At 40.2% G+C, this 21473-nt stretch overlaps 1 protein-coding gene across 2 annotated transcripts in view; it reads left to right on the top strand.

Moving 5' to 3' along the window:
- ap4b1 (adaptor related protein complex 4 subunit beta 1) overlaps nt 1-21473 on the top strand; it is a 31897-nt gene that overhangs the window by 7370 nt on the left and 3054 nt on the right. The window contains exons 6-13 of one of the 2 annotated variants that reach the window (XM_023290475.3): nt 4479-4764; nt 6729-6827; nt 8689-8800; nt 11195-11278; nt 12522-12625; nt 17354-17561; nt 18224-18538; nt 20672-20818. In XM_023290475.3, coding sequence (XP_023146243.2) covers nt 4479-4764; nt 6729-6827; nt 8689-8800; nt 11195-11278; nt 12522-12625; nt 17354-17561; nt 18224-18538; nt 20672-20818 — 1355 coding nt within the window. Of the gene's footprint in view, nt 1-4478; nt 4765-6728; nt 6828-8688; nt 8801-11194; nt 11279-12521; nt 12626-17353; nt 17562-18223; nt 18539-20671; nt 20945-21473 lie in introns of both variants that reach the window. The other variant, XM_055012763.1, reaches the window with a different exon arrangement.

Genomic DNA, 21473 nt, shown 5'->3' with positions numbered 1-21473 from the left:
CCTGGGATTTTTCTGCATGGAGTTTGCATGTTCTCCCTGTACATGCGTGGGTTTTCTCCAGGTTCACCAGCTTCCTCCCACAGTCCAAGAACATGCTGAGGTTAACTGGTAACTCCAAACTGTCCGTAGACATGAATGTGATTGTTTGTCTGTATATGTAGCTGTCGTGTCGTCATTCGGATCTCAAAATTAATATCCGGATACCACCTTCGGGACTGAATATTCGGATATTTGGGTCCAGCCCTACAAATCTGCTGCTGAATTTTGGGGACCAGAGAGTTACTCTGAAAAGGACTAGATCAAGTAAAATTCTGCCACTTGTTCTTGTTTTTCTTTACTCAGTAAGTGCATTTCAAACTTTTTTTTTCACAGAAGAATAATGTCTTGTTTCTTTCTAGTTATTTGTATTCATTCCGTGTCTGACAGAAGCCCTAATGCGCAGCACTGAGCCTGTCTGTCTGTCTGTGTGTAACCATCAACCCTTCATCTACACAGCTAATCAAATGAGCTCCGGCAAATTGCTTCCTGATAGATTTCTCTCTAAGCATCACTGGCAGAAGCAGCTCAATGGGCAGATATGAGAACCGGCTTTGCATCATGAAGACGAAGCCACTAAATATTTCCCGAAATGCTGAAGTATTCTATTAAGGGATAAGGTTGGCGGTATCTTATGTTTTATTATTATTATCTTTACTCTGTCTGTAGTTCAGAGCGCATTTATTGCTAATCTTGAAATCTGTAATTTCCTAAAACACCTGCTGACTGTAGATTAATCACACGTGCTCGAACAGGAGGAAACGGTGCATTTGTTAGGGGCTATTTTCAGCAGCAGATTAATCTACATTTGGTGTCGTACTGAATAATTCCAGACGCAGATGGGTCTGAATCAAAATTAATTGCAGTTTGAGCGTCATGGAGATGAAAGAATGTGTCGGACAGTGAAACAGTCCAGGTACCGTGAAAATATTCAGACCTCCTTAAATTTTTCACTCTTTGTTATATTGCACCCATTTGCAAAAATCACTCAAGTTAATTTTTTCCCTCATTAATATACACACAACACCACATATTGACAGAAAAACACAGGATTGAAGACATTGTTGCAGATTTATTAAAAAAGAACAACTGAAATATCACATGACCATAAGTATTCAGACCCTCTGCTCTGACACTCTGTGCTGTCCATTTCTTCCGATCATCCTTGAGATGGTTCTACTTCTTCATTGGAGTCCAGCTGTGTTTAATTAAACTGATTGGACTTGATTAGGAAAGGCACACACCTGTCTATATAAGACCTGACAGCTCACAGTGCATGTCAGAGCAAATGAGAATCATGAGGTCGAAGGAACTGCCCAAGGAGCTCAGAGACAGAATTGTGGCGAGGCACAGATCTGGCCAAGGTCACTAAAGAGTTTCTGCTGCACTTAAGGTTCCTAGGATCACAGCGGCCTCCTTAATCCTTAAATGGAAGACGTTTGGGGCGACCAGAACTCTTCCTAGACCTGGCCGTCCAACAAAACTGAACAATCGAGGGAAAGGAGCCTTAGTGAGAGAGGCAAAGAAGAACCCAAAGATCACTGTGGATGAGCTCCAGAGATGCAGCAGGGAGATGGGAGAAAGTTCTAGAAAGTCAACTATCACTGCAGCCCTCCACCAGTCAGGCCTTTATGGCAGAGTGGCCCGACGGAAGCCTCTCCTCAGTGCAAGACATATAAAATCCTGCATAGAATTTGCCAAAAAACACATGAAGGACTCCTAGACCATGAGAAATAGGAGTCTCTGGTCTGACGAGACCAAGATGGAACCTTTTGGCCTTAATTCTAAGCAGTATGTGTGGAGAAAACCAGGCCCTGCTCATCACCTACTCAATGCAATCCCAACAGTGAAGCATGGTGGTGGCAGCATCATGCTGTGGGGGTGTTTTTAAGCTGCAGGGGAGAGGACGACTGGTTACAGTTGAAGGAAAGATGAATGTGGCCAAGTGCAGAGATATCCTGGATGAAACCTTTTCCCAAGTGCCTTCCAACAAGACAATGACCCAAAGCACACGGCTAAAATAATGAAGAAGTGGTTATGGGAACCATTCCGTGACTGTTCTTGACTGGCCCAGCCAGAGCCCTGACTTAAACCCAATTGAGCATCTCTGGAGAGATCTGAAAATGGCTGTCCACCAACGTTCATCATCCAAGAACTGGAGAGGATCTGCAAGGAAGAATGGCAGAGGATCCCCAAATCCAGGTGTGAACAACTTGTTGCATTGTTCCCAAGAAGACTGATACCTGTACTAGCTCCAAAGGGTGCTTCTACTCTATACTGAGCAAAGGGTCGGAATACTTATGGCCATGTGATATTTCCATTTTTCTTTTTTAATAAATCTGCAAATATGTCTGCAATTCTGTGTTTTTCTGTCAGTATGGGTGCTGTGTGTACATTGAGGACAAAAAATTAACAAAGAATTTTAGCAAATAACTGCAATATAGCAAAGAGTAAAAAACTTAAGGGGGTCTAAATACTTTCCGTACCCACCGTAGCTGATAGTCTTTGAACAACACGGAGCTCCGTGTATGTCAGGCTTTGGATGCCCACACAGTATTTCGTTGTAGATACATGTATTGTTGGTTTTCGGCTCAACGAATCAGCCACGGACTCCGCAAACAATTTGTCCAATAGCAATATGCAAGTAGAGGCCAAAGTGACATGAAGGATTAACCATAAAACCCTGAAACCAACCGGCGGGTTTGAAAGGAATGCTATCTTTAAAAAAAACTGACAAAATGACACCATTTACCAGAGCAAGACACTGTAAACACAGAAAGAAGCACTGGACTTTTACCTTTCTGATGGTCCCTGATGTAATCATGTGTGAATTCCACTCGGAGATTTAGCCAAATCTGTGCTTAAATTGTGATATTTTTTATCTCAAAATCACTTTATTCTACATGCCTCATTTAAAAACTTGTCAAAAAAGAATTGTCAACTCTAAACAAAATCTGTTAAAAACTAAAAATTCTGCTTTCCTCGGCGCAACTAAGAAGCTAGAAGTGACTCTGCTGTGACCAACAGTCACGGGACAAAAATTCAATAACTTTATCACTTTTTGGCTTAACTGGGATGAAATGCAGGTTGTGTTTACACAGAGCAGCGAGGAGACAACTTAAAGCAACTTCCAAATGTAAATAGTAAAATATTTACATCGTGTGGAATCACTACATTTTTTCCAGTATTAGTACCACTTGTTTTTTTTTTTTAATTATTATTTTATTTAGCCTCTGTTTAACCAGGTCAGTCCTGTTGAGATACAACCTCTTTTTCAAGGGAAGCCTGGCCAAGACACCAGCCTGAGAAACATTAAAATTGCAACAATTAAAAACAGACAACACTAACTCAATCAACAAAAGAAAAAAAGGTCAGAAATGACACAAGGACCAAGTGATTAGATTTTGGCAGTGATGCAGCTTATAGTCTGGATCCACGGATTTGTTAAAGATTTCTACTTCATTGCAAGATAGCGGCACGGTGTCACTGTAACTATGACAACAAGTGAACACTACGTCAGCTGCCTGCTGATGATCACATGATTGTGATCCTACTACAAATCCACTGCTCTGGACTTATCAGGACTTATCCATTGGAAATGATACAAGGAACAATTGATTAAATTGTGGGGGTGTTTCTGAGTCACATAGATTCCTGCTGCCCGCTACATATTTAGGTCATGTGATTCGGTATCCGTACATAACGTACACATGCATAACACATGCCTGTGCTCAGTGTAAGGTCATTTTGTTTGTAGGTACATCTATATTAAATGGACACATTCTATGTTGTCGTGATTTCTGCCACAAATTTTTTCAAGATTTCATCCGTCAGAAATGATACAATGACTGAGCAGCCTTGGCAGAGTGCTGCCCTCTCTGAGTGCTTTTCTTGTTTATGATATATGACATTATGCTTAGAATACTGCACAAAAGACACTGAAAAATGAAACATTCTGCTTTCCCGTTTGCAAATGCTAAGCCATTAGTAGCTCAACAACAATCACGTGACAAAGGTTGAGAGACTTTTCGGCTGAACCGCAGGCTGTGGTTGGTAACAGCTGTGTGCAATTGATTCGAGTTTTTACCCCCTATTTTTGTAAAATACATAATCAAAAAAAATTTAAGTTTTCCTTTTGTAATTTTTCGACACAGTTTTCGTTTTGTAATTTGTGTCATTATAAATGTGCCCTACTGCCAAAAACACTCCAAGCTGTGGTTGTGCTGTTTCTATAGAGGTGCAGGACCTTATATTGAAGAGAAAAATGAGCCCACAGTGAGCAGAAAATGTGACAGGAGCAGCAGATATTATTTATTTATTTCTAACCAACAACCGTGTTCGCTGAAGGTTTTTCAGTGTTGTTGTCTTACACAGGTGTGCAGCAGCGTTTAGCAGACGGAGTCATACTGTTGCGTTAATATCTGCGTGTTTGTCCTGCCAAGGCTGAAGGAGTGCGACATCTGGGGTCAGTGCCAGGTGCTGAGGGTCCTCCAGCGCTACAGGCCCCAGTCGGAGGACGAGCTCTTCGACATCCTGTCCCTGCTGGATGCCTCCCTGGTCAGCCCACATCCGCCCATCATGGCCGCCACCCTCAGCCTCTTCCTCAGCCTCTGCTCCGGCCAGCCTGCCGTCAGTCTGGCCGCCCTCGAGCGAGTTCGTGGACCGCTGCTGGCTGCATGTGGGAGCGGATCCAGAGAGATGAGGTTTACTGCCCTCTGCCACATACAGGTTAGTGGGAATAATCCCAGTATCAAGGTGACAGTATAGAAGCGTGGGTACATCACATTACTCACTCAAGGCTTTTTCCTGTACAATGAACAGGAGGATAATGCACCTGACAATGGTTGTATGTTTGTAGGCTGGTGGGTAGGGGATGACAGTGCAAACTGTAATTCAGTTCAGTTGTGGCTCTGGGGAAAGAACTAAAGCTTTCCAAACAACATCAAGTTTTTTTTCCAAAGACATTCAGATTGCTGTCGCATATGTGACAGAAAATCCTCACAACTAAAAAATGTCTTCTGTCTTCTGCACAATAAAACTAAATTACAATGCTGTAAATCACAAAAATGAAAAGACAAAATTGAAGTTTCTCTGTAAAATAAATAATAGAAATTGAAAAAAACTGTAATCAACATGTTCAACATTTTCTCACCATGCCTTGAAATGTGTAAATACTGTATATTGAATTGTAATTGCATTTAGTATTCTATAGATTTTAAAATTAGAAGTGTTTTTTATAGTATTGTACAGCAAGATTTTCAGAGTATATACTAACCTTCAATGTTAATGTTACTAACCTGACCTAACCCTTATCTATCTATCTGTCTGTCTGTCTGTCTGTCTGTCTGTCTGTCTGTCTGTCTGTCTGTCTGTCTGTCTGTCTGTCTGTCTGTCTGTCTGTCTGTCAAAAGCTCAAATCGCAAAGTTATTTTCCAAAGATGTTCAGATTGCTCTCGCATATGTGAAAGAAAATCCTCACAACTTAGGAGCAATATTTTGGTATAAAAACGGCACAAAAACTTTGACTGTCTGAATGTATTTTCTGACCAAATGCCCCGTTTTATATGTACACACATAACAAATGAAGATTAGTGTAGCATACAAGCATTCTGTTCTCCAATCTGACAAAGGCACCACTCAGAATATATTTGTTAAAAGTCTGATGATTCACTTTATATATAGTATGTATTTATAACATATTGTTTTTAGATGAGATTCAACTTTATTGTCATTGTACAGAGTACAATACTAAGACAGCGAAAAGCAGTTTAGCATCTGAACAGAAGTGCAAAAGCAGCAGTAAAATGCATTATAAACAGAATGTTTCAGTATAAATAGTATAGAAAGAATGCTATATACACACTAATATATAAATATGTAGATATAAAATAGATAAGTATACAGGTAGACATAAATAGTGTAAACTGTATGAACAGTGTAAATGTATTAATGCTCTAATATATATGTAATATATATACGCTACCGTTCAAAAGTTTGGGGTCACTTAGCAGTGTCCTAATTTTTGAAAGAGAAGCATTTTTTTTTCAATGAAGATAACATTAAATGAATCAGAAATCCAGTGTAGACATTGTTAATGTGGTAAATGACTATTCTAGCTGGAAACAGCTGATTTTTAATAGAATATCTCCATAGAGGTACAGAGGAACATTTCCAGCAACCATCACTCCTGTGTTCTAATGCTACATTGTGTTAGCTAATGGTGTTGAAAGGCTGATTGATGATTAGAAAACCTTTGTGCAGTTATGTTAGCACAAGTGTCAGTTTTCATGGAAAACATGAAATTGTCTGAGTGACCCCAAACGTTTGAACGGTAGTATGTGTGTGTATATATATATATATACATATATATGTGTGCGTGTGTTGCAGTAGCTGTTATTGAAAGGCAAATGAAAACAAATGTAAAAATGTTTCCAGATATTTCCAAGCAACTCAAAGCTTTCAACATGTTTATCTAATACTCCTTTGTTCTTGCAGCCCGCAAACACGTACTGCATATATGTTTATTTTAAATTAAATTCTTGCTATTTATTCTAATTGTTGTGTGAATTAACACAGCGGTATTTTCTGCACTACTGTCTTTAATTAGTTCATTAGTTCAGTGGAAATCTCGTGAAATATGTGCATGGAAACATTTTGTGAAATAAAAAACATGTGCTTTTGTCTTTTTGAAGCTTTTGTTGCGTTCCATCCCTGGCCTGATGGGGGCGCACTACAAACGCTTCTTCTGTGGCTACGCCGAGCCGGCCTACATCAAGCAACGGAAGATGCAGGTGAGACCAGTTTGATTCAGTGTTGCATGTTTTTGTTCTTGTAAACAAACAGTGGCGTGAACGTCCCTGTTTCCCAGACTGAACATGTCAGCGTGCACCTGTTCAAAAATGTCTTCTGTGCAGTAAAACTAAATTATAATGCCATAAATAATAAAAATGAAAAACAAAAATGGGATTTTTCTGTAAAATAAATTACAGAAATTAAAAACAAGAACTGTAATCAACATGTACAACATTTTTCCAGGTTCCTCTGTGTGACAAATACTGGAAAACTGTGACTACATACTATTTGTTTGCAGTTCAGCTGAAAAGTTGATTGTTTTTTTACAGAATGTGGTTAAAGCCAGTCCTTCATTTTTATTGAATAATTTACTTCCATCCATCTATCATCCATCCTCTTCCATTCATCCATCCATCCATCCATCATCTGTCCATCCTCTCCCATCCATCCATCCATCTATCATCCATCCATCATCTATCATCCATCCATCATCTATCATCCATCCATCTGTCCATCCATCCATCCATCCATCATCTATCTTCCATCCATCCTCTTCCATCCATCCATCATCCATCCATCCATCCATCTGTCATCCAATCATCCATCTATCATCCATCCATCCATCTATCCGTCCATCCATCCATCCATCATCCATCATCCATCCATCCATCCATCCATCCATCCATCCATCAGTGCATCATCTATCTTCCATCCATCTTCTTCCATCCATCCATCATCTATCCATCCTCTTCCATCCATCCATCTTTCCTCATCCTTCCATCTGTCATCCAATCATCCATCATCCAGCCATCCATCCATCCATCCATTTGTCATCCATTCATCCATCCATCCATTCTGGGTTTCTATCTGGATAAACATCCCTGGAAAATCTCCAATATAAGGTGCCAATTGAATCATTCTCCTCCAGAGAAGCAGCGATTCTGTATCCTGTAGAAGAAACGCTTTTTGGCTGCTTGTCTTCGTCACGTCATTGTTGTAATCACCACCTAAACCTCACAATCATAGGTGCAGTTAGGAATGACTAATAGATTGAATGCTTAGCCTTCTGACTCAGTTACCTTTGCTGCTGAAGGAGCACAAATTTGACCGTCAGTTGCATTTCACTGATATTGTGAACAACATGCTGAGATTCTTAAACTACACTTGGAACAGCAACTGACTCCCAACCCAGAGGAGCAATTTCTGGCTTTCCAGCAGAGAATCGTGGTCTCAGACTTGGCGATCTTGACTTTCATCCCAGCTGCTTCACACTCAGACCTCCCCAGTACCAGCTGAAGGTCAGAAGTAACAGAAGCGCATCATCTGCAAAGACTTGAGAGGCATACCTGAGGTCCTCAATATCGGATTTATACAAAAAGAAATCTAAAGTCAACAACTGAAACTGTGAATTTTGTGCAAAGATCTGTATTTCTGTCTCAATAATTTTAAAGTGTTCCCTCCTTTTCGCTTGAGGTCCTTGCTGACACTGTATAAATGTAGCTTTTTTGGGTAATTTCATCAAACATTAAATGTGTTTTTTGCACAAATATCAGCAGATCTGTTACAGCATCTGCTCTTGACTTCATTTTTCTAAATTTTAGCATCAGTTTGGTACCAAAGTAACATTTTTACCCCAAATCCAAACCTGTTCTCTCCCCGATTGCACCAAAGTAGTTTTTTTGTTCACATAATGGTGACATCAACTGATTAATTGACTCTCTCAATATTCACCAACTGGTGGCGCTTTTTAGTACTTAAATCGTGCTAAATCGCTAAAGTACCTCTGTAGTTTCTGCCCAGATGTAGCAGCAACAGTCCAATATTTTGACAGTGCTAAAGCTTGTGCTGTTGTGTTTGCAGGTGCTGGTGGAACTGGTAAATGATGAGAACGTAGCGATGTTACTGGATGAGTTGAAGGGATACTGCACGGACGTCAACGCTGAGACTGCACAGGCAGCAATCACAGCTATAGGTAAACATACTCGCACCATTATGTGGCAGTATAATATGATTACCTGCAGACACTGTCTTGTATCTTGTGTCTCTAATTAGTGACACTTTACACTTCCATTTATAAGCAGGTCAAAAGTTTGGACTTCTCATTCTGTGGTTTTTATTTAATTGTTTTGTACATTGTAGATTGATGCTGAAGACATCAAAACTGTAAAAGAATAAATATGAATTATGGTGTAAACAAAAAAGTGTTAATCTTTAGTATTAATCTACAATGTAGAAAATAATATAAATAAATTAAAAGCATGGAATGAGAAGGTGTGTCCAAACTTTTGACTGGTAGTGTATATTGCACTATAATGTAGTGCAAAATAGATCTAAGTGTTTGTTAAAGTTCCATATTGAGCCCCTCCTCAGCAAATTAATGAAAGTCTCACATGTTCCCAAAATGTTTTCAGCTCAAAATCAAGCACAGGTGATTCTTTTCACCATGACTCTCAGTTTCAATCCTGTTCTAAATTGGCTGTTTTAGTGTCTGTTGCTTTAAATGAGCTGCTTCCCTTTCAGGAAGAAGACTTTCTCTGCGTCTGTGACGGGTGTGTCACATCAGGACTTGTTACTGCTTTTAACTTCCTGTCTGATTGATCATTAACATATAAATATTGCCAAATTCTCAGCACAGTCGTTTTTAACTCAAGTGTGGTTAGAAATGACTCGACTGCTAATTGATAAGCTTTGTTTTAGTCTCTATTCTATGCTTGTTCTGTTGTTTGGCAACAGAAACAGAAAAATATGTAAATGACAATAGCTTTGTTGGGGATTTAACTGTGTTAACATATAGTATGCATGAGCACAGAGAGCAGGAGAGAAGGTAGCAGATGTGAACAGCAGCTCAGTTTTGGTTGAACTGAAGCACATTAAAACACTGTAACCCACTCAGTCTTTGTTCATTGCTTACAAATTGATGTTTCTAGCATCTCTGAGTGTCCTTCGCCCTGTGAGCATATCATCAAAGCTAAAGGTAACATTAGCCACATTAGCTGCACAACATGCTAACGACTGCTGCGATGACAGTTATAGATAATAACAGTAATCCACTGGATCTACCGTTCCTTGGTTGCTGGGGGTGCATGAAGGTATTTGTGTTCACCATTGCAGCCAACAGCAGAATATTTGGTGAGCTGAATTAGTTCAGAGTTAGCGGCAATAGCTCTAGAAAGTAAATAAACCTGGTGGCCTGTGAGGCAGTTGGTTAAACATTACCAGTGTTGTCAGACAGTTATCATTTTACAGCTTGTATTTTTAGCCAGCTCATAATAACACACTCTTATTCTAACATGCACCTTTAGAAAAATCACATTTTACTCATACTAATAGGTAGGTTTTACTCCTTAAACTTTTATTGGACACTGTGTTCCTTTAGCTCAGGTGTATTATGACTAGTGCCTCTGTTCACTCCACACTTTATTCTCTTTTCAACCTCCCTGTAATGCAAAGGTCAACATAATTTTCATCACACTTGTTGATCAGTAACTAGAGGGTGGTAAGGAAAACAATAGTGTCCTCGCCTTTGACAAATTCTGGTACTATAACCTTTTAAACCTTAAGCAGTTTCTGGGGATTTTATAGTTTCTGTGAGCTCATTTTCACTGTAATATCAAGTCCTGCACCTCAGCACAACCATGACTAGAAGTTGGGGGAAATAAGTGCATCATGACACACTTGTAATGTAAGAAATCATAAAGAAATGAAAACTAAATTTCTTTCTTTACTTGTTTTGCAGAAATTTAGAGAAAAAATTGAAATCAATATGCTAAACATTTTCCAAGTGTCCACATGTGTTCCCAATACTGGGGAAAAGGTGACTGTACGTACTATAGATATTGTGCTGTTTCCATTTTTATTTTGTTTCCATACTTGACTCAGATCAGTCAGATATTCAGAGAATTTTTTTTTCAAATGCCACTTGGTTGCAGCTGACTGACTAATGGCTTCTTGGTTGCTCTGAGGAGTGCAGAAACTTCTTCTTTTTTTTTTTTTTTTAAACAGAATCTTGTGAGACTAAATGGTTTATTTTTGGCTAGTTTTTAACTGAGATGTGAATTAAGTGATTTAGTTAGAGGACTGTTGGAAAATTGAAAATCCAAAGATTCTTACCTGACAAATGATGTAATTTTTAAAAAACACAATGTTCTTTTCAAACCCCCTGGTGTGCTTTGCGGTTCAGAGCATGAAGATCCTCTAATTAGATTGTTTAAGGGCAGGACGTGAGTGTACGATGCAGTAAGTCTGCAGAAGATATGTAGGTTTTGAAATGTCATCACCCAGCAATGTGGAGGTGTTAGACTTCCTGTGATTAGAATCAAACTGTTGAGTTTTGTTTTGTTTTATCAGTCTGTTTGATTTGCTGCAGGTCGAATTGGACGCAGCTACAGTGACAGATGTCTAGAGATCCTCACCGGACTGCTCGGCCTCAAACAAGATCACATTACTTCTGGTAAAGCTCAGTCCTACAGCTCCCACAAATATGTATTCAAATGTAGCTGTGTCATTCTGTCACAGGGTAATTCCAGAATTGGAGGAAATGTTATGTCCCACCCATCAAAATTCAAATAATTCATGTACAAAATACTAAAATATGCAGTAGTTGTGTAAATGTTCTTGTCCTGAGACCAAATCTAAAACAACTAGGAGAAAAGAATGTTTGAAAATATTCTTAAAATACCAAATAAGTCTGGAGTTCCCCCTAAAATACCATTTTTCTCTTGTCCCAACCCCCTGATGACCAAGTTGAATCTCAAATAAAACTCTTAAAATGAAATTCAAATCTCCTTTATTTGCGGGCGCTCGTATAGCTCAACGCGTTGAGCAGGCGACCCATGTACAGGGCTGGTCCCCGACGCAGCTGGCCCGGGTTCGATTCCCGCTCGCGGCCCTTTGCTGCATGTCTTCCCCTGACTCTTCTCCTGTTTCCTGTCTCTCTCTCACTGCACCTGTCCAATAAAGCTGATAAAAGGCCAAAAAAAATAACTTTAAAAATCTCCTTTATTTGCTATTATTTTTTCATTGATGTATCTTGTAATTGTGGGAACATTTTTTTAATCAACGTAATATTTTAAATAGTAATTATTATGCATGGAACGTGTGTCCTTCAACAACCCTATTAGCATAACCTTTGTAGCTGGTAGAAGAAAACAGTGAATCACATGAAACACTGGAACTAACATCATCAAACAGTTTTCCTAAAGAATGTGTAGAGCAAAGCTATGTCCTCTCTTCTATTTTTCATATTTTCATAACACTGTCAGCCTTGATTGAATGTCTCCTTCTACCTCATATTATCAGGATCAGACTAATTCTTTGGACTGTTTTCCATCAGTCAGTTTGTCCTCTTGGTCAGCAGTAACAGCAGCTAAATATCTAGCTTCTACTGCTGAGAAAAAGATCACATTAGCATGGATTAGCAACCCTGTTACTGTGATTAGAGTAGGGTTAGCAAACAACACAGAAAACATGGAATAAAAATGGTACCATTGATGTGTGAGCTGAGCCAATCAAGCCTTTGATACTTTATTACCTATTATTGATGAATATGGAGCAGAAAATTGTAAAAGAGAAGGTTTACGTTCAAAAATTTTGAATTCTAAATGTCCTCCAACTCTGGAATACTCTGCAGTTGCATCTACTGTGGTTTTCCACCGCATCTTCCTCCACAACAACCCTCTCTCTTTTTTCCTCAGCGGTGGTGCAGACGATGCGTGATCTGGTCTGGGTGTGTCCCCAGTGCAGCGACACCGTTTGCTTTGCTCTTGAGGGCTGCGAGGAGACGCTGCAGGACAGTCAGGTCAGATGATGGCGCCGTCACACCTGCACACACTTTGCATGTCTTAAACTAGTCACAGACTTAGCAAGGTAGCAAATCTGCTACGTTACGATAAAAACACCTGCAATCACCTTGTTGCTTGGTAAAGTATCATCAGCATTCTTTAGACTGATTTGTTTATTGTATAAGGTCAAGGTTAAAGGCCCTGAAAATACACATCTGCTCAGCCAACTTCTGTAATGAGTAATGGAACCTTGTATGACTGTTTTGAAAGATTTATTTTAGTCATCACAAGTTTTATGGAGAAAATTCCATCTGCCAAAGTCATATTTCTTTATCAGTCACATTTACACAGCGACCACAAGACGATTCTGGAAAAAGAACCATAAAATAGTGAAGAATAAAAGATACAACACAATAAGGGATGAAACCTGGTTGTCGAGCTCTACTTTGATCAAAGCTAAACAGCACCTGCACTCCTCCCTGCTTTTTACCAAAGGCTCCTGCTATTCCAACTGCTCTTGCCACACTTTATGTCATTTTAGAAAGAGTTTTTTTGTCTGACGGCATGGGAATATTCCTACACACTGTCTACTCCTATTGTTTCTACCTCCGGCCTTTTTTTTAAACATGTGATAACATGCCTCTGCATGCTTTTGTTCTTTTGTTTTGCTTTAATCTTTCCAAACTCGACATGTATACATGTACATAATTACTTGATTACTAAAGGACTGTAGTAAAAACTTTAATGTCGATGAATAAACCAATTACTGCTAGCTATAAATAAAGAAGCTGTCTTCCAGAAAACTAAAAATCAAACACTCTTCCCTCCACTGCTGCCATGCCATGCCTTTATTTGCATGTGGAAACCCAGCTTTGTATTTGGTTTGCAACTTGGTGACTTTTGTGATGCAGATCCAGGAAACCACACTAAAATATGTCTGTTAATCTTTTACACTGACCTGAATATAAAAATATCACATTGCAGGTTAGAGTTACCCCAGTGAAAGTATAGTCATCAAAATGTAATTATTGCCTCTGTTGCGTCAATGGAAAGGAGTACAAAGAGCATTATCTGCTGTCAAAAAAATGGAGTAGTAGTTGACAGTAGTGCAAGAGTACACACACCTCAGAATTATAAGTAGATGGAGTACACGATAATATATAGTTACTTAAATTTCAATGCTTTGCCTCCACCAGATTCCTGTAAGACAATATATCATCTTGTGGTGTCAGTTATTGGAGCTTTAACATACCCAGTTGATTTGCCTGTGAATGTCTCTTCTCCTGACTTTATATGTTGTCTTTACTCAGGTGACCCTTCTGAGAACAATGTGGCACCTGTCAGGGTGGGATGATTTAAAGGATCATTCCAGTTTATTTCAGTTTGATGTGTTTCTTACTATCGTAGCGATTGTGTCTCCTGGCTAAATCTGAAATGTAGAGAGTTAAGTTAAGTAGGTGCTGCTTGTGGGATGTTTTTTTCACTCTTCCTGAGGGATTTGGAGAAATTGACAGACATTTTGAGGGGTGGGAACACATTGTCGTGCATCCAGAGCATCACGTGGTAGACTTTCTGTTGTACCATACTGTCTAAAACTATTTTTCAGATGACAGATGGCTGAGTTTTAACATTTAAGTCCCAAACTGAGCTGCTCCTGGAGGACTTGGTGAAGTTGACAGACATTTTAGCGGATAGGGTCATGCTGTCGGACATCCAGCGAGTCATGTAGCAGATTGTCTGTTGTATCATACTGTCTGAAATTATATCTTAGACAGCAAATGGTGGACTTATGAGCAATTAAGTGCATTGCTACAGCCCAAACTAAGCTGTTCCTGGACTTGGTGAAGTTGACAGACATTTTAGGGGACAAGATCATGTTGTAGGACATCCAGAGAATCTTGTAGCAGATTGTCTCTTGTATCATACTGTCTTGAACTACACTGCCTGTCAAAAACAAAAAGTCGCCACATGGATTTTACTAAGCAAATAGGTAAGAGCCTTCCGTTGAATAATTACTGCAGTGATGAATATGTTTCAGCTGCAACAACTTATTTAACCCGAGCTGATGCAGTGAGGAGCTTCTCATTTCCTAAGCAACCATCTTGGAAGACATACCCTGTGGTTATGGAAAGGATGTTAATCTGTCTCAGAAGAGTCAAATTATTGGCCTGCATCAACTACGGAGATTTCTGAAACTACTAAAATCAGGTTAAGAACTGTCCAATGCATTATTAAAACCTGAAGGATAGTGGTGAACCATCATCTTTGAGGAACAAATGTGGTCGGTCATGTGGTGTGATGAGTCTAGATTTCCTCTGTCCAAAGTGATGGGGGCATCAGGGTAAGAAGAGAGGCAGATGAAGTGATGCCCTCATCATGGCTAGTGCCTACCAGCCTGTGGGGGTTAGAGTTATGATCTGGGGTTGGTCAGGTTCAGCAACATTATGTTCCCAAAGAATGAGGTCAGCTGACTACCTACGTATACTAAAAAATAGCAGGTCTTTCCATCAATGGAGTTTTTCTTCCCTGATGGCACGGGAACATTCATGGGGTTCACATTGTGAATGAGTGGATCAGGGAGCATGAGATATCATTTCCACACATGGATTGTCCTCCACAGAGTCCAGACCTCAGCCCCACTGAGAATCTTTGGAATGTTCTGGACAAGACTTTGTGCAGCAGTCCGACTCTCCCATCATCAATATAAAATCTTGGCAGAAAATTAATCTAACTCTGGACGGAAATAAATGCTGTGACATTGCAGAAGCTTATCGAAATGATGCCACGACGAATGTGTGCCGTACTCAAAGCTAAAGGCGGTCCAATGAAATATTAGAGTGTGCGACTTTTTTTTGGACAGGCATTGTATTTCTTGGACAACAGTGGTGGACTTATGGACATTTAAGTGCATTGCTACAGCCCAAGCTGAGCTGTTCCTGGACTTGGTGAAGTTGACAGATGTTGTAGGGGACAGGGTCATGTTGTCGGACATTCAGAGAATCAAGCATCAAGCTAAATTGAACTTTTTGTAACCACAACAATAGATACAAGATATTTAACCTTTTCTCCAAATCAGAAAATAAAACCATATGCATGCCGTGTTTACATTTTTGTTATTCATCATATGTTCATGGGTTAGGGTTATGGTTAGGGTTAGAAGCAGCTCTAACTATAATGCAGTCCAGCTCAACATCACTGCAAGGTAGAGCAGCATAGTAAATATCATAGTAAGACAACTTAGAAAACAGTCTACATATATTACAATTGGCTGGACTTGTTTTCCTAATGGTCAACTTATATAGACGACATTGATTTTTGCTGTGGTGGTCAGTATGTTACATCATAAGGGCACCTTAGGGCTCAGTATCTCATGCTTTTCACTGGATGAACACTTTGCAGTACTTTTCTTAGCATATAGTGACTTTATAGACTGCTTCATCATGTTTTTTGTTCAGCGAAAGGGCATTCTTAATAGCATCATTTTCTCTCATGCAGGGGCAACATAGAGGGCACTAATTGTGTTTTATCGAACAGAAAGGGCAACCATTTCTGCACCTCAGTATGTTAGACTTAGGGGCACCCAAATGACACCATACAGAACAGTAGCATGTCAGAAATCATCATTTGAAGACATTTTATCACATTTTCTCACTTTCACTTGGTGCTCATTATTTTCCACTCAAAGGGCGTCCATGAGTGCACTAGACTGTCACATATAGAGACAGTTTATAGCAAGTTTGATCCTGATTTAACCACAACTACAATGGACATTACAGAATTTGATACATTTTCTTCTTCCTGGCCACACCTTTTTATTTTGTCATATTTGCACTGTTGTGGGATTACCTCAGAGGGCACTTTTAGAAGCCTAAGGAGCTCCTACAGGTTCGAGTAAAGCTCTATAAAGTCATTTGCAATAAAAACCAGAGTAAAAGATGTACTCACTCATTTTAGTGACAAGTATAGGATCTAGCGGATCTAAGAAGTACCCAAACCTGACAGACTGGATAAAATTCTCCAAAATTTGTTGAACTTTGTCAAAACTTGTTGTTCTTTCGTGAGCGATTCAAGAACCCCAGATGAAAAGTGTTTTTCGTTCTTTTTTATTACTTCGATGCATTAACTGCAGCAATACCTACCTGAACTCTCTCATTCAGGTCTACACTCTTTCCCGCTCACTACGCTCGACCAACAAAAGGTTCAACCACCACATCAGGGCCGGCCCATAGCTAGACTCTTCTCCTCTGTGGTTCCCCGGTGGTGGAACAAGTTACCAAACTCTGTTCGATCTGCAGAGTCTCTCTCAGTCTTTAAGAAAAGATTTTTTGAAAAAAGCTCTTCACTGAACACCTTTACACTTGACAGACTTCAAAAAAATAAAGCATAAAAAAATCCTATTACGTCTGCACTGCTTGTAGACACCACGGTCCTATTATCATACTTGAACTTGTTTTATGGATCTTATCCAGGTTGTTTTCTCCTGACTAGATCCTTGCTTGTGTTGTATCGACTCTCAGATGTACGTTACTTTGGATAGAAGTGTCTGCTAAATGAAACTGTAGAATTGTAGCAATACACATTCCATGTTAGTTTGTTGTAATGATCATGGAAATGTTCTGCGTAGCTTTGACTAGCCTGAACTGGTTCCTGAAGGATCCACTAGTATGCTAATTGGGGTCAAGCTAGGCATTTTAATTTGCAATTAGGGACCTAAACGTTCCATATATTCCCTGATCCTCCACTAGGGCAGGCAGGCTTTGCTGTGGCTGCTGGGCGTATACGGCGAGCGAGTCTCCAGCGCCCCCTACACTCTGGAAGTGTTCATCGATGGAGTGAGGAGTGAAGCCTCTCTAGGAGTCAAGATGGAGCTGCTAACAGCCACCATGAGACTGTTTCTATGCCGACCTGCTGAGACTCAGGACATGCTTGGAAGACTGCTGCACTACTGCATAGGTGTGTGTTTGTTACGCTGCCAAGGAACAGCAGAGTTCTGTGACGATCGGCGTACATTTGTCCGTCTGTTTGTTTGTCTGTCTGTCTCTGTTAGCAACATTACTCAAAAATGGACTAACAGATTTGGATGAAACTTTCAGGGAAGGTCAAAAATGAGACAACGACCAACTGGTTAGATTTTGGCAGTGATGCAGCTTATAGTCTGGATCCACGCCAGATCCATTGCCAGATAGTGACACAGCATCACTGTAACTATGACAACAAGTGAACACTACGTCAGCTGCCTGTTGACGATCACATGTTGCGATCCTGCTACAAATCGACCGCTGTGGACTTATCGGGACTTACCCATCAGAAATGATACAAGGAACAATTGAATAAATTGTGGGGGTGTTTCTGAGTCTCATCAATTCCTGCCACCCGCTACATGTATAGGTCACGCAATTTGGTATCCGTACATAATGTACACATGCATAACACACGCCTGTGCACAGCGCAAGGTCATTTTGTTTGTGGGTACATCTATACTAAATGGCTACATTCTATGTTGCCGTGATTTCTGCCACAATTTTTTTCTGTACTGTGGTGTCTGAGTGCTTTTCTTGTTTATCAGAGAGATTAAACTAAAAAGAGATAACTGTTAGTGCTGTTTTATTTTCCAGAGGAGGAGACGGACATGTGTGTTCGGGACCAGGCGCTCCTCTACTACCGACTGTTGCATTGTGGGATAGAGGAGACACGAAAGGTCCTTCAGGGTCGGAGGTCGGACCCTTCCCTGGGTGTTTTGATTGGCCGCCCCGCTGAGCCCGTCAGCCAATGGGCGCGCAGCTTTAACACCCTGGAGCCTCTGAGGCAGGGCTCCATAGAGACGGAGTCGGTCAGCAGGGGAAGCCCTGAACACACCATGTTTGACCCAAAGCCAAACGCTGACCTCTCCAACACACTAGACTGTAGCCGCATTGAGAAGGTTCATTCAGGTAAGTGATGACATTAGAATCTTTCTGTTGCGTATTTAGTCAGTGGCAAGCAATTAAATGCCCCATGTTGTTTACCTTTTCAGCAAATTAATCGAAGTCTCACAAAATTTGTCTTTCAAATTTTTCAGTTTCAACTACCACAAAGATGAAGTTTAATTTCATCACAGTAGTATAACTCCTGCTTCTAGTGGTGCTCTAAACAGACTGAAACAGTGACGGTAGCTTTAAAAACAGCTGAGCCACTGCTGTACAAGCCCCCTTCAGGAAGAAAACTCTCTCTGCATCTGTGATTGATAGCTGAGTCGACTGTAGCCAACTTTCAGTGCTTCCTTTAGCAATTATGCAGCTCCATATTATCACACCTCCACCTCTGTGCTTCTCTATCAGGACTATGCATGCGCCGTAGTAGTCCTGACCAGGTTCACACTAAACATGCTGGGCTCCATCTGAACCTGACAAATTTATCTGGGTCTGTTCTGACCAAAGAATGTCCTTCCAATATTCATCAGGCTTCTTTTAATGTTCTTTTGATAAGTTTTATCTTTTAGTTTTGTGATGAAGATTGAGCAAGAGTTATTTTCTTGGCTGTCATCCATAGATGTGGACATTATGCGATGTTCTTTGCACTATGTGAGCTGCCACAGAAACTCTTATTGCCATTGACAATCTCCGTGCCAAGTCTGGGCCACTTGCTGAAGTCAAAGTAGTGTACTGCCTGTTGTAAGGACGCCCACTGCAGCCCTGGTTAGTGCTGCTAGCCTTCATTCTGTACCTCCTGATAACAGCTGCAACTGTGTTTTCACTGATTTTTATTTGGCTACCACTCTTCCTGTATCCTTTTCCATCTTTGTAGAGTCTCACAATCAAATTTTTCAGATTCTCTGGCATTTCTTTTCCACATGTAGCCATAATGCAGACATGCAGATAGACACAGCCCATAGGTCCAACGTGGAGAAATGTCTGATGTTCATGGGTCATTTTATAAGCATTGTGTTTCAGAGATCACATTTTTTCTAATTTGTGTGTCAGTGATCATTTGCCTTCAACTTTGCAGCGTGTATTTTCAATATAGCATTACTAAAGTATTAGTTTTTGATTGTTAAGAAGAACTTCTCTCATCACCTTAGAAATAATGCACTTTTTGAGGGTTCTGCTTACATCTGTTTTATACTGTACTTGAATTTAAATGTCCTGAGGCAGCATTTTACTGTATTGTGATGCAGCACATCGTACGTATAGCATGTACATTGTGTGTCAATACTGTAAATTCTCAGTGACACACACTTCACCACTAATCTTCATTGTGCTCTAACAGGTATTTTGAAATACATTTCCATAGCGAATTAATCTGCAGAAACAAGCTTGTTTAACAGTGAATTTCCCTGATTCGGAGGCTGTCAGCTGCTTGTGTTTCTGGTTTTCATAACCTGCTTTTTTTGACCTGCAGTTTCGTTGTGGGAACAGAATGTCTTCCCCTAATGGAATGAGGAACAGCATTAGAGGAATGGCAGCTACAGAAACAGTAAAGTCTTGTACTCAAGCCAAAAGAGGTATTACCATAATTGGACCGGAGTATTTGGATGGCACCACCTCTTCCCTCGACATGCAGTAGAAAATATTCTGAGCCTTCGCTATGACTCTTCAAACTGAGCTCAGGTCTGCTTTGTGGCATGTCCCCAGTATAGTTCAATAAAAACTCTTCTGTAATCTCATTGCTTCAAGATATAGATATGGGAAATGATATAAAGCCATTATAAGAGCTTTGAATGTGAGCTCCGTCACTGGACTTTCTGGACAAAGTCAGCAGCCTTGGTCATGAAGGTTACTGACGGTCACAAATATCTACATGCCACTTTAAACAGATCCTAATGCATCAAGCTTACATACCAAGTTGTGCTGTTTTGGTCAGAGACTGACAAATCTTTGGGTTCTCGAAGTTAGGGTTCATTTCTGGGAATGCAGGCCCATTTTTAAATCACAAATCTCTTCCCCTGGCACTCATCCTAACTCCCTTTCTCCCTCCTACTTCACTATTCGGCTCCCTGTTGCTGCATCTTTTTCTTCCTTCTCTTATTTCCCCTGCATTCACTTTTCACTACATCCTCCCCTCCTCTTTGTCCTCTCCATGCTCAGACGGTGATGGTCGGTGTTCAGACTCCTCCGCTGATATTCTGGCTTCCAGCGTTGCCGCCCCCCTCAGCTTGTCCCTCTTCCCAGCCCTCAGCCCAGAGGAGTTTGAGCGCCTGTGGCTACAGCAACTGGCTCTGCATGCTGAACAAGGTAATGAAATGGAAAAAGGCTATATTGTAAACAACACATCCCAGAGATTCTCTCTCTCCAGGAGCTTCCCCTTCATTGGGCAGGACTTGTGGTTGACAAGAGCTCGTAGGCCTGCTGAAAAAGATGGTATGAAATTTCCTCTAGTGGAGTACACTCACCCAAGCACTGTATTTAAGTAAAAACATGAAGTTCTGTTAACTGCTCTGCATTTATTTGACAGCTTTACCTAGTGGGCACTATAAAAATTAAGATTTTTGAATGAAACATATGAAGGCTTAATCAACTGTGATGCGTTCTTATGAACTGAAACTTCAGATAGACGTTCACCTCAGGAAGTATTCTTTCTCTTAATGCGTTTTTATTGTGTTTCATTTGATTTCATCAATTCCCAATAATGACAAGCAAATGCAAATGTATTCAGTGAAAAATTCAACTTGATATATGTCCAGAACTTCAGTGAATTTCACCTGAGTTTTTAAGATTGTAGAATTTTTACTGCATATAAGGACAAACCCTAAGCCATGAAGTGCAAGGACTGTCTGTAGGCCTCCACAATAAAACTGTGGTGAGACACAGATCAAGGCAAAGGTATAAAATACTTCCCAGAGTTTTAAATGCTCTCTGGCCCACGGTGGCTCCAGTAACTCTGAAATTG

Source organism: Amphiprion ocellaris, chromosome 8 (genome assembly GCF_022539595.1).
Source record: "Amphiprion ocellaris isolate individual 3 ecotype Okinawa chromosome 8, ASM2253959v1, whole genome shotgun sequence".
Lineage (NCBI taxonomy): Eukaryota > Metazoa > Chordata > Actinopteri > Pomacentridae > Amphiprion > Amphiprion ocellaris.
The sequence above is the reverse complement of the archived record's forward strand: the minus strand, read 5'-3'. Positions and strand labels throughout refer to the sequence as shown.